Here is a 13,051-nt window from a genome sequence, read left to right on the forward strand (position 1 = left end):
AAGCTACTGCAATAACCAAGAAGACAGATGGACGTTTGACCAAGAGTGGGAGCAGGATTTGCTGACAGATTGGATGTGGGGGAAAAGAGAGGAGTCAAGGATGACTCTAAGATTTCTGGCCTGAGCAATGGAAGGATGGAGTCACCATGTTCTGACACGGGGGGACTACTGGAAGAGGGCTTGGGATGGGGGTGACAATCAGGATCCCAGTTTTAGACTAAGGAATTTGAGATGCTTAGTAAACATTAAAGAGGAGAAGTTGAACTGACATTTGGGTATATGAGTTTGGAGTTGAAGTGAGAGAGCTGGGAATCATCATATATGCCACTTAAAAATTTTTTTTAATAGAAATTGCCAAACACATGCAGAAATAGACTATTACAATGATTCCCCTCATACCCACATGGAACTTTAAAAGCCATTGCTTCTTGATGTTTCTAGGCGGTATTTAAAACCTTGCCATTGGCTTATACCTCCATGGGAGTGAGTGTACAAAGGTCAGAGAAGAGGGTGACCAAGTCCTAGACAACTCCAGCATTAAAAGGTTGAGAAGATGAGGAGGAACAAGCAGAGGAGCCTGAAAATACGCAGTCAGTGATGTAGGGGGAAAACCAGATTCTGTTATCCTGGAAACTGAGTGAAGAAACTTTGGTATAAGTGTAAGGAAGAAAAAGAAGTGAACAAAGAGAACTAACCTAGTTTGGCAGTCAGGGAAGGCTTCCCTGAGGTGACATTAAAGCGGCCACCCTCTCTCCTCTCTTTCTCCAACTTTTAAACCCTACTTCCTTCATCCTACCTCCACTGACAACTGGTTCCTCCTCTCTGGGATGGCTTTACTCAGGACTGTGTGTCAGCCACAAGGGGCCGCTGGGACACACTGCTGGGACACAGTGATGAGAAAGAATTCCTGTCTCCGCGGAGTTTATACTCTAGCGAGGAGACAGACAAGCCATTTCCTTACAGTGTGGTGAGTGCTACCATCACAGAAGCACTGTGGGCCTTGAAAGCACCAGAGAAGGGCACGTGATCCAGCTTGGGGGGAGTCACAAAGGCTTCCAGGAGGTAACACCTGAGCAGAGAGAATGGAGTAGAAGTTGGACCCCCAGGTTGCATCTACCCATACTCTTCAGCCTGGTTTGGATCTTTCAAATGTTAACCCTTGCCCACGTGCTTGGATTCCAGATCTTGCCTGAGATCTCCAGCCCAGCCTAGTCTGGACTTCAGTGCTGGGCTTTGCCCTCCTCTGTCACTATGAACTAACTGGTTTAGCTTGGGTCTCTCTGAAGCTCCCTTCTGACCTGCTCTACCATCTTCTGCTCTGGTCTCAGGCACTGACTTGTCCTGGGAACATCTAGAGTTTCCTGCCTCCATCACTCCTTTGGACTAAAAGTGGCATAAGGGCTCACCTTAGAGAAGATTGACACTGAGGCAGGACAGGACAGGACAGGCAGTAAGAGCAGGTGGGTAAATTAGTAACAAAAGACTGAAGAATAGAGATCTCTTGCAATCAAGTTAAAGCCAGGATGGGGAGGAAACGTGTCTATCTTGCTCATCAGAAATCCCTAGTTATGGCTAGCAAGGTGCATGGCAGGAAATACGTGTTCAGTAAATGTTGAATGAATAGTTCTTACAAGACTACATTTACTATAGGGCACCAGTCCTAAACTGTCCTTCTAACTCCTACATAATTGTCCTACCTCCTATTCAGGTACAGAATGCCTTCCTCAAACCTGGCATTCAAGAGGACTCTTTACAAAGATTTTCATAGGGCCACTTGATGGCTCTTTGAGGAACAGGTGCAGGCAATCTGTTTCACTGCCAGTCTTTTCTTGCACGAATTTCCAAGCAAAGGCAACTGTTGGTATTCTCCCCACCAGGGCCCTCAGCATCCGAAGGCTGCACGTTCCAAGGCCCAACACGCAGGGAGCCGAGGCGGAGGGCAGCCCTTCAGCTACTCCGGTGTCCCTTTCTCTTACCCTCCTGTTCCAACCCCGCCTGGTGGTGGGGTGGGCCCATGCCAGCGTCTGCGCCCCCTCCCGGGCTTGCTGTACGTGCGCCGTGGGCTGCCCAAGAAGGGGAAATCCCGGAGGAAGCCATTGTTGTTATTATCATGGCCCTTGTCGTCATCGGCTGAGGCGTGCCTAGCTAGAAGCCCCTTCAGCGCAAAGGACCCGCGGTTTCTTCCCGTTCTCGAGCTCGCCCGCCCTGGCCGCTTCGTGCGGCTACAGCATCCGAGAGCTGGAGTGAGTGGTGGCCCCTCCGCGTCCCAGCTCCAGGGCTCTCAGAACTGGGGAAGCCCCAGGCCCGGTGCAGAGCTTTCAAAACCGACGGCGCCGGGCAGGACGAGCCCGGGGCCCAGGCATAGGCTGGTAAGGACATGAGTTCCATCCTAGCTCTGACACGGACCAACCAGGTGATACTGGCTTGTGACTTCCCCTCTCCTCGCCTCAGTTTGCGCCCCCACGACCCGAGGAAGCTGAGTTCCCACTCCTCTAAGGGAGGAGTTGGAGGGAGAAAGGCATCCCCCGCCCCTTGCTTTCCGCCCCGAGTGGGCTTTGGGGTGGGCCCTCCGCGGGAGTGTTGGGAGCGAGCGCGCCTCGTAGAGGCACGGCGCCGAGGGCTAGCACAGATCCTTTGGTTGTTCTCTTCCGCACCTCTTCCCACAGCAGTACGATCCCTTCGCACACGCCGCCAGCAAACCTTGGCATGAGCTACACTCTCCCTTTGGAACAGCAAGCCCGTCGCCCAGCTTGCTTAATCCGTTAAGCCTCACCTCCTCCGCGAAGCTCTCCCGGGTTAACCCCATCATTTCCAACTACTCAATCTGGCTAGTGCCGCAGGTGTTTTTGTTGTTGTTGTTGTTTTGGGTTTTTTGTTATTGTTGGAGGTGGAGGGGGACGGGAAGAGTACATGCGGTCTCAATGTTTGGAATAACAATATTGGGGCTATGTTATCTATCCCCAGAACCCTAATTTCAGGCTGTCCAGCGTGTCCTGAAGGGTGCGACGAGTTTCTTGCTTCAGCTAGCCAACCACTCCCCACCCTCCACGCTTCCTATCCAAGCTCACTCATTCCCCTCCTCCTACAGACCCTCCTCTTCACAGAGTGTCACAGCTTGGAGTGCATAATCTAATCTCCACCCCCATTTCATCCAACAGCGGCAGCAGGTGTGAGGGGCAGAGCATTGAGCGTTTGAAGCTGAGACCCCAGGCTCGGCCACCGACTTTGCTGTAACTCCTTCTCCGAGGCTTTAGTTAAAATAAAGCAAAATTAGGTAATGCCCGGGAAGGTGCTACAGGTTCAGAGGTAAGGAATCACCTGCTGACAACCTGCAGCCTCCCTCCATGAACAGTGGCTTGTGACCCCAGAGAGGTGGCATCTCTCTTCCCTGCTCCAGCTGCCCCAGCCCGTGAGTGCGCACTCTCTTCAGTCTCCAGTGCAGCGCCCTAAAAACAGGGCAAGGAAAGAGAATGGGGTTCCAATCTCAGCCCTTTATTCACCGGCTGCATGACCCTGGACACTTCTTCCTCTGGGACTCAGTTTACTCGTCCGAAAAATAGAAGTAATAATAGATTGAAGGAGAGCAGGAAGAATTTTGTCATCTAATATCTCTGTATAAAAATAGGTGATAACGAGCGGCACAGTGCTTGACAGCAGATTTTGCTCTCGAATTCCGATCCCACATCCTCCACAGAGGGGCTTCTGGTCGGAGTCCCTGGAGTCCTCCGGTACACGTCAGTGCTCACCGACATTCTTTCTGGTTCTCTAGAGATAGGTAACGGATCTACACCTGTTTCTGCCTCCATGTGGTGGGCTGGACCCACGGAGTGACGCGGCGGCGGGGTGCCACCCCGCGCGGGCATGTAAAGGGTCTTATTCCTTGGGCGAAGGTTGGTGGAGAGGTGCCTAGGCTTGAGGAGCTCGGCTTGGAACCCGTAGGCGGGGCTTGGTTGGGGGCGGGGCTAGTCCACTAAGGGGTGGGGCTATGAAGATAAGGCGTTCTCTAGAGTCTGGCGGGGGCGCGGAGGACTCCCGCCGCCCGCACCTGGCTTTGGCGCAGGGAAACGGAGCATAGACTACGGGAGCTGGGCTCCGAGGGCGGTGCTTAGGCGTCGGGGAGAGGCTGGGGGGTCTGGAGGCGGGGTTTGTGGAGCTCGCCCCACGCGGGGCGGGGCTCCTGAGGCCGCGGGATCTGCAGTTTGGACTCCCCGCGCCACAGTCGCCGCAGCTACCTCCACTCTGGTGGTCCCGCGGCCCTGCATGGAGTCTGGGGGTCGGCTGGCCTCTCGGACTCGGCGCGGGGCCGGCCCCGCCTTTCCCTCCCACGGTGGGGCCTAGACGGTCGGGGCTGCGGGGACATGGAGCCTTCTCCCACCACTGGGGGCTCGGAGACCACGCGCCTGGTGAGCCCCCGGGATCGCGGCGGCGCCGGTGGCAGCCTGCGTTTGAAGAGGTAGGACAGACCTGGGCCGGCCCTCAGCCCGGGGGCGCCACCCTCCTGCCATCGGTCCATTTCGTTGTGTTCCTCGGAGCGGCCTTATAGCCACCTACCCCAGCGCACCCCGACTGCCTCGGCTTCGCGGTGCCCGGCTCAGTCCCCTTGCGCCACATGTATACTGGCCGTATACCCCCGACCCTCCAGCCAGTCCCGACCCCTGCAGCTCAACAGCCCGCTACGCGTCTTCCCCGCTCCTCACCTTTATCCCGGTCCCGCAAAACGACTCCCCGGCCCGCCCCCTAAGCCTCCGGACGTTTGCAGCTCCCCCGCCGCGTCTGATTTCCCTGCGAGCACCGCCCCTTCGTCGGGCCAGAGTCCGCGCCAGGTACCCAGATGTCTGCATTACTTCGGGGCCCTGGCGATGGGATCACCTCTCCACTCAGGCTTCGGAGCCCCATCTGCAGGCCTCCAGCCCTTCCCTTCGCGCGTCCGAGCTTGGGGCGACCCCTCCAGCCGCGGCCAGCTGTGGGCTCCGGGGCCCAAGATGCGCTCGGGCTGCGCGGCGGGTCTTCCAGGCCCCTGGGGGGCGGGCAGCCGCGGGGAAGCGAGGGGGTGGCCAGGAAGGAGCAGGTGCGGTCTGGGCGGCAGGGGGTATTCCCGGCTCCGCACAGACGGGGCCGGGGGCGGCGAGGTGTGAAATGAGGCTCGCAGAGCGGCCGGGACAGCGGGCCGGGGGCGGCCGGAGAACCGCCTCCGCGTCCCGCCAGCCTCCCGCGCCTGGTGCCCGCCGGTTCTGTCCGCCTTTTCCGCTGGAGTGGCTGCTCCAGGCCCTCCCTGGCCTCCTCCGCTGACCATTTTGTCTGTTGGCTGGCCGTCCGTTTATTTCGGAGATTTGTCAGAGTATCTGGCTTTTTCTCCTTCCTCATCTCTCCCAATCGTTCTGTTTCCCTCCCAGCTCCTCTCCCTTTGTCTCTGCGGTAGTGCGTCTGTGTGTTTCTCGCTCTTTCCCTGAGTGGGGGCCGTAGACCTGAGTGGATGGGGGAGTGGAGGAGCAGAAGGGCGGCCAGACTTCCCGTCTGACTCCTTCCTGCAGGGGACTGCAGGCGTGGGCAGCTGTGGGGGCTCCAGCCATGGCCCTGGCATCTCTTCACAGATTCTTTGACTAGGGTTCAGGTCCTCTGTCCCCCCTATATCTGCCCTACCCCACTCACATTATTTGTTGTTCGTTGGGGGTTTCAGAGGGCCACAGAAAAAAACTGCCTTTCCTAATCACTAAACAGCATGTAGCCCTCCCTGCTCCAAACACCCACCCACCCACACTGGCTTCTTTAGTACCCAATAGATGCAGAACAAAAGGGAGCAGCCTGTTGACTGACTGGTGCTGTGCTTTACAGAAAAGGCATCTTGCCCACTTGCCCCAAAGCCACCCAGCCTCTGTTTGCTCTTCAGACCTGCATCTCTGACTCTCGTCTCATCTTCCTTCTCATATGACCATTAGTCACCAAATCCTGCAGTATTTTCTCAAAGAGGCTCTTCCCTACTCACCTGCCCCTCTAAAATTCTGCATGTGGAGTCTGTGGCCTGGTCTATTCTGGACCCCTTCATCTCCTCTTTTGTCTTTCTCCCGGACTAGTGCATAGCAAGGTCATCTCAGGGCTCAGGGAAGATTTGTTAAATCAGTGTGTTTTCCTTTTTGTTTCTTTGAGCCCATCACTTCCCTCCTCGGACCTTCCCCTGGCTCCTCACACTTAAACCCTAAGCCATACATCTTGTCATTGTCATTCCGTGTGTCTGAAGCCCCTTTCTCCACCTAGGTCTCATCTTTGACATCTCTCCCTCTGTGAAGTTCTCCTCACACCCATTAAAGTTGGTCACTCCCTCCCCTGTGCTCCAAAGTCTTTTGTTCATAACCCTTCTGGCCCCAGCCTCTCCTTGCACCGTTAAGTCATTTATGACACATGTGTCTGTCTGTCTAGACTGGCCTACACTATGTGTATACTGCCTGGCACACTTTATTGAGGTTGGGTTTCAAAGCCACCTTCATTTCCCCATCTTCTTTGGAAACATCCAGAATCATACACACCTAGATTCCAAGTCTTGGAAGGAGATTCCAAGAAATGAATCTGTCTACCAGCTCTTGAATTTTCCCTACAATCACCAAATGTCCTCCACTTCCCTCACACCACAGTTCACCCAGTCAGCAGAGCTTTCCTCGGCCAGAAGGCCCCAGGCCTTCGTCCCCACTTTACTGCAGTGATCACATTCTATTTGGAGACTTTGTTTTCACTCATGAGTATTCTTGTCACGCTTCATGAGTATTTCTAGGACCGTATTTTCTATTTAGGTCCTTTATTCTGTGGAAGGTTCTGTCCTTGCTGGGGTTCAGGTGGGTAGTAGTGGGATGAGTATTGGGCCAGAATGGACCTAAAACTCAATCTGCCTGAGCTCAGCCTCTAGCATCCCCAGTGAGGCCCCAGCCCATTCATTTGGTAAGGGAGGCTGTGGCACTCTGTGGTTAAGGTGGCCTCTGCTGAGTGCTTATGGGCAGATTGAGGTCCAACTAACAGGTGGCAGACTCCAAAGTCAGTGCTCCTACCACTACCAATCGCAGCCAGAGCAGTCTGCACTCTCTCCAGCTCTGGAATCTGGCCATTTGTTTTTTGTACTGGGAACCTCAGACTTTCCAGGTCCCAACATTCCACTCCTCTCTAAAGAGCCACACTTCCACTGCACGTCTGGAGGGAAGGTGAGGATCTGGGAGTAAAGGCCCTGGAAAGTGGGTCTGGGAGGGAGGTGGTGAGGCCAGCAGCACGTGCTGAGTCCTGCCGCATACATCCACACCCTTTCCCTTCACACTGCCTTTGCCTGGTATGTTCGCTTCATCTTTATCAAAATCCTCTCTATCGTTCAGGCCCTTCTCATGGCACCTCCTTCTGTTGTTTCCCTGATTTCCTTAGATTTAATCTAAGCCTCTATCCTCTGACAGCACCTGTAATAGCCCTAATGGCAATAGCGACCTTCTGTTATGTATAATATTTAGGTTTACCATTGTCTTATGCCCTGAAAGCTCCCAGAGATCAGAAAGGCTGTCCTGTTCCTTTTGTGTTCCTTCTGGTGCCTATCAGAATGGTTTGGTTGGAGACTGGTCTCAGGTCTACCACTAACTGCTGTGTGGCCTCCATAAAGCCTTGCCCTCTCCGAGCCTCATACTTCTCAATTTTTAAACAAAGTGTTAGACTAGTCCATCTTTAAGGTGCTTTTCAGCTGTGAAATTCTATGGCTCTGTGCATGAAAGGAAATAGGAGGCCAGGATCTGAGCTGTTTATTTAGACCCCATCTCTCAGGTGGCCCTCTGTCCAGAGGTTCCTGGGTATAACCAGGTCTTGGAAGGAGTGAGAGGCCAGATCAGGTGAAGCCAGTCTGGGGAACCGAGGACCTGGGAGTGAGAAGCAAGTCAGCCTGCAGGTCAGGCCCCAGGTTGAACAGCGTTGCCCGCCTCAGTCTCTTCACAGAGCCCTCTCAGCCCCTCCCTGAGGAGCAGAATCCTGTGGAGATGCCCTTCCACCACTGCCACAGGGACCCGCTGCCGCAGCCGGGTCTTACCCCAGAGAGGCTGCAGGCGCAGAGGCAGCTGTGTGCCGCCTGCGCTGTGTGCTGCATCTTCATGGCTGGGGAGGTGGTCGGTAAGTTGGAGAACAGCTTCTCCGACCCCATCCTCCTGCCCCCTGCAAGCTGCTCTCGGCCCAGAGTCCCAGGGATGTTCCTGAGCAAGGCAGAGATGCAGAGAAGGGGATGGCGAGGATGGGGGAGTTGGATGCCCAGGACTCAGGAAGTGGGCGAGGCTGAGGGACAGCACCAAGGGGGATCCAGGGCGGCCCCCAGGGCCAGAGGACTGGGGCCAGCTTCTCAGTGTTAACTGGTCTTCTAAACGCCCCCATTTCTTCTTATTAAATTATGTCATTACAGAAGAATTAGAAAAATGTGGGTGAGTGAAAAGGAGAAAATAAAAACTAGCTGTAATCCCATCACCAAAAAAAAAACCAGTTCATATTTTGGCATATATCCCCCCCCCAGTCTCTTTTCCTTGCTGACACACACACACACTGCATGGTATTTTCTAAATGGAACAAAGCATACCATTGTTTTACCCTTGCAGGTGGGTATTTGGCACACAGCCTGGCCATTATGACTGATGCAGCCCACCTCCTGGCAGATGTGGGCAGCATGATGGGCAGCCTGTTCTCCCTTTGGCTGTCTACCCGCCCAGCCACCCGCATCATGACCTTTGGCTGGCACCGCTCAGGTAAGGCCCCTGCATGGCCTGGTGACCCTCCAGTCTTGCCAGAGGGTACATCTCAGGGCCCCGGGCAGGTCCCTAATAGCTTGTCTCCCCCTGCAGAGACTCTGGGGGCTTTGGCCTCTGTGGTCTCCCTCTGGATGGTCACTGGCATCCTCTTGTACCTGGCCTTCATCCGCCTGCTGCACAGCGACTACCACATCGAAGGGGGTGCCATGCTGCTGACCGCCAGCATCGCAGTCTGTGCCAATCTGCTGTATGTTCCAGCCTGGAGCAGGCACTACGTGGGACTCAGGGCGACAGGTCCTCCAGGAGGGGAGAGCTGGCTCTCCCCTCTCCAACAGCCATGCATCATGAACACACAGTGCTCAACTGTCTGCTCCCAGGATGTCTGAGAAGGGGCTGGGATAGAGACAAAAAGTCAGAGTCTGCAGACATTTGTTAAGGCCTACTGTGTACCAGCCACTCTGCTGGGGGCTTTCATCAGTACTGTCTTATTTAAAACTCACAACCACCCCATAAGATAGGTAGTATGCTCCTAGGATACAGTTAATGAAATATATCCTGACAGGTGACCAGGTGACTTGCCCAGGCCACAACTATTTAAGCAGCAGAGCCAGGATTTGAGTCCACATCTCTGGCCCCAAGTCCAGTAGTTTTTCCTCAGGCTACACGATTTGTCTCACTTCAACAATGCTGTCTTCTTCTTGGGGCTGGGAAAAGAGGGATAAAATAGGCGGAGAAAGGGCTCTGGGGAGGGGAGCGGAGGAGATGGGAAACAGGGCAGAGGAGGCCAGGAACTGGCTGCCTGGGCTGAGCTGCTCTGCTCCCCCCTCAGAATGGCCTTTGTGCTGCACCAGGCCGGCCCCCCCCACAGCCACGGGTCTAGGGGTGCGGAGTATGCACCGCTGGAAGAGGGGCCCGGGGAGCCCCTGCCCCTGCCCCTGGGGAACACGAGTGTCCGGGCAGCCTTTGTGCATGTGCTGGGGGACCTCCTGCAGAGCCTTGGGGTACTGGCCGCCTCCGTCCTCATCTACTTCAAGGTACTGCCCCAGCCCTGCTTCCCAGAACCCTCAGCCTCCCTCCCCTGACTGCAGCTCCCAGCTTCCCAGGACTCCTGCCTGGCCCTCTCCCCTCAGCAGTGTTCTCAGGGCTTCTCAGGACCTGTTTGTTCGGGATGCCCCTCGACATTCCTCTGGAAGGTCCCTGGTTCCCGGGCTGAGGGGCTCTTTCCCCACAGCCCCAGTACAAAGCGGCCGACCCCATCAGCACCTTCCTCTTCTCCATCTGCGCACTTGGATCCACAGCTCCCACCCTCCGAGATGTTCTTCGTGTCCTCATGGAAGGTGAATCAGATGCCACCGCTCTCTGCCCTGGGGCCCTCTCTAACCTCACTCAAACTCTGGGCTGCCTCTCTTCTCTGAAAGGAGTGTGGGAAGGAGGCCTGGGTCATGGGCTCTATTGCTGGAAGGAGAATTCAGGCGCAGGGTGGATTGTGGGGGTCCACAGGGAGAGTGAACACAGGAGGGGGGAGGTAGTCTGTGGGAGCTGCCCCTGGAGTGAGCCTGGCAGTAAGGCATGTGGGTGGGTGCTGCTTGCAGGTAGCCCCCGAAATGTGGGATTTGAGCCTGTGCGGGATACACTGTTGTCGGTGCCAGGAGTCCGAGCAACTCATGAGCTACATCTGTGGTCCCTTACGCTCACTTACCATGTGGCCTCTGCACACCTGGCCATTGGTGAGTCCACACTGGCCCCAGCCAGTTACGTCCTAGAAATTTCCTCCCTTCCCCTACCCCTCCAAACCTCGGAAGATAGCCTGAATTACTGGGGCTTTTTCAGTGTCTCTGTCTTTCTTGTCTCTGTCTGTCTCTCTCTCTCATGAATGCTGGAGACAAGGAGCCCTGGACAGGGAACCAGCAATCCTTGAAAAGATCCCTAGTGCCTATAGGCCTAGTGATGGGCCCCGGTTAGGTCAATTATGGCAGTTCCACTCAGTACAGGCATCATGTAACTATTAAAAATGATGATTATGAAAACTGTGTGGCAACTAGGGAAAATGTTTATGGTCTAATGCAATGAGAAAAAGCTGAATATAAAATTTTATCTACATTATGATTCAACTATTTAAAATATATATGGTGACTCACAAGCTGACGAAGGATTTTTGAGTTTCTTCCAGCTGCAAGAAGCAATCAAGAGAAATGTAATTTGGATGCCAAAAATATTATACTTTGTGCGATATTTGATGGTAACTCTAGAGGGGCAATGGGGAGAATATGTAACATCTGGATTGTCCTGGAAAATTGAGTAGTTTGGCTGCTGGAACATATAGCTGTATGTTGATACTCAAAAAGCAGGAGAGAATCGAAAAATAAGAAGAGCTTAGTGCATTAATGTGGTCGATTAGGGGTGAGTCTTTCCAACCTTTGACGTTTTTATGCTGTCCGTACAAATCAGAAAGCAAATAACCCCCCCCCCCCCATTCAAGCTGGCTTTAATTCTGTGCAAACCCTTGGGTGCCCCTTCACCCATCCTTATCTCAGCTGCTGCCTGGTTCCCCACTCCCCTGGGAACCTGCTGCCTCTTATCACGCTTCCACAGACTCCACGGCCGATCCTGAGGCTGTCCTGGCTGAAGCCTCATCGCGGCTCCACTCCCGGTTTGGATTCTCCAGCTGTACCCTGCAGGTTGAGCAGTACCAGCCGGAGATGGCCCAGTGTCTGCGCTGCCGGGAACCCCCCGAAGCCTGAGCCTTGGCCCCACCTTAGGCCCCTGCCAGGCCCTGGCTCAGCCCCCGACTCTCAGCACCTGCCTCCCTGCTCCTGGAGAAGGGACAGAGCTGGGCCTGTACCCTTCCTCTCTCCTTCCTTCCACTTGCCGAATCCCAAGTCCCCAGCCTCAGTGGGCAAGACCAAAGTGTGGGGTCAGGGAGTCAGGCTGAGCAGGGCAATCAGTGCAGTAGGGCGATTAAAGTCCCTCTGTCCCTGCTCCCCACGGTCTGGATAGCGTAAGTGTCCTTTCCATGCACTTCACTTTGTGTGGCTGGCTGACTGGCTGGCTGGGGACAGCTGCCTGTCTGTGTGCTGTTGGTGTGCCTGTGCCTGGGGGAGGTCACCAGGGGCCCCTCCCCACGTGGCCCTCGCTCTGTCTATGCAGGAGCCCCAAAGCCCGCACTTTGTCCGTGTGTTCTAGCCCTGTGGTTTGGTCTCTGTGTTTCTTGGTGCTGTGGCCTGTGTCTGTGCCTGTGTGGCTGTGCAATGGTCTCTATGAGTCAATACCCTCCATGTGTCCGTTTGGGGGTCTGTCTGTCTGTCCCTCTGTTGGTGCTGTGCCCTCGGCTATCCCAGAAAGAGGGAGGACTCTGCTGCAGCTCCAATAAACTTGTGTCTGACTGCATCTTCCAGTTCTGTGTACTGACTCCTCAGGAGGAAATAGAATCCTGCAGCCAGTGACCTCCCACAGCCCTCCTCTTCCCTCCTCCTTTCTACCGTCTCTACCTCCAATATCCATTCCCATGTAGGCTAAACACCCCCAGTCCCTTTACTACTTTCCACCTCTTTACAACCTGAGTCCTTGGCTCAGAAAGTCCCCAGGGGCCCTGGGCTTGATTGCAGGAGAAAGCTGGAAGGCAAGGGGCCATGGGACCCTGGAGAGCCATTCCTAAGGGCTCCTGCAGGCCATAGTGTGTCCCTTTGGGGGAGAGTGGTGGGTTGGACCACAGTGCTAATGTCAGCCCTGTTCTCAAGCTGTGTAAGGTGCTGGGGAGGGGCCCTCAGTCCTGACTGCCCCAACCCTGGCTGACAGCAGTCAACCCTGAGCACGGTTTTGGGCTTTGGACACCAAAGACCTCTTTGGCAATTACTCCCCCTTTGCTTTAAGAATCACATTCTGACAGATTTGATCTTACAAACCAGATTCATTAAGAGATTGCTGATTTTCTCTTCAAAAATCAAACTTTTTGTACTTTGATTTTAGATCTAGTGCTTTGGATCAGCAGGAATTCACTGGCCTTCCCACCCTAGGTTGATAAATTCCAGCTTGAAGCCAAGACACTGAGCATTTTCATTAGCCTATACATATTTCTGCAAGGGTTTCTTGTGCTTAATGGAAATATCTTCATGACAAAATTGTATTTTTTATTATAAAAGCAATCTGTGCTTTCTTGGAAAGCCCAACAAAGGAAAAGTATATAAAGTAGAAAGTGAATGTTTCCTCCATAATCTTCCTGCCAGAGGTAATGCTATTCACAGCTCAGCATCTCTCCTCCCATATTTTTATGTTTGTACAAACACTTCTATATGATAACATAAATGGGA

General features: G+C 54.3%; 1 protein-coding gene across 4 annotated transcripts; it reads left to right on the plus strand.

Moving 5' to 3' along the window:
* The first annotated feature begins 3,611 nt into the window (after positions 1–3,611).
* SLC30A3 (solute carrier family 30 member 3) lies at positions 3,612–13,051 on the plus strand. Of its 4 annotated transcripts, XM_036903488.2 has the most exons (9): positions 4,360–4,453; positions 4,760–4,823; positions 7,940–8,121; positions 8,595–8,741; positions 8,838–9,038; positions 9,574–9,778; positions 9,976–10,081; positions 10,337–10,471; positions 11,337–13,051. In XM_036903488.2, exons 3-9 carry the CDS (start codon positions 7,992–7,994, stop codon positions 11,739–11,741), a joined length of 1,329 nt encoding a protein of 442 aa, XP_036759383.1. In that variant the 5' UTR covers positions 4,360–4,453; positions 4,760–4,823; positions 7,940–7,991; the 3' UTR covers positions 11,742–13,051. The 4 variants fall into 4 exon arrangements, with proteins under 4 accessions (XP_057353327.1, XP_036759381.1, XP_036759384.1 ...); XM_057497344.1 differs by lacking the exons at positions 4,360–4,453; positions 4,760–4,823 and adding an exon at positions 3,612–3,775; XM_036903486.2 differs by lacking the exon at positions 4,760–4,823 and having other exon boundaries at positions 4,039–4,453.

This window comes from Manis pentadactyla, chromosome 2, assembly GCF_030020395.1.
Source record: "Manis pentadactyla isolate mManPen7 chromosome 2, mManPen7.hap1, whole genome shotgun sequence".
In the NCBI taxonomy this organism is placed as follows: domain Eukaryota; kingdom Metazoa; phylum Chordata; class Mammalia; order Pholidota; family Manidae; genus Manis; species Manis pentadactyla.

Bases quoted from the DNA above. Each gene is read 5' to 3' on its own strand.
- SLC30A3 (XM_036903486.2), top strand. From the start codon at position 4,359: ATGGAGCCTTCTCCCACCACTGGGGGCTCGGAGACCACGCGCCTGGTG. The intron at 8,122-8,594 runs GTAAGTTGGAGA...TTACCCTTGCAG, and splicing joins CATGGCTGGGGAGGTGGTCG to GTGGGTATTTGGCACACAGC. The intron at 10,472-11,336 runs GTGAGTCCACAC...ACGCTTCCACAG, and splicing joins CTCTGCACACCTGGCCATTG to ACTCCACGGCCGATCCTGAG.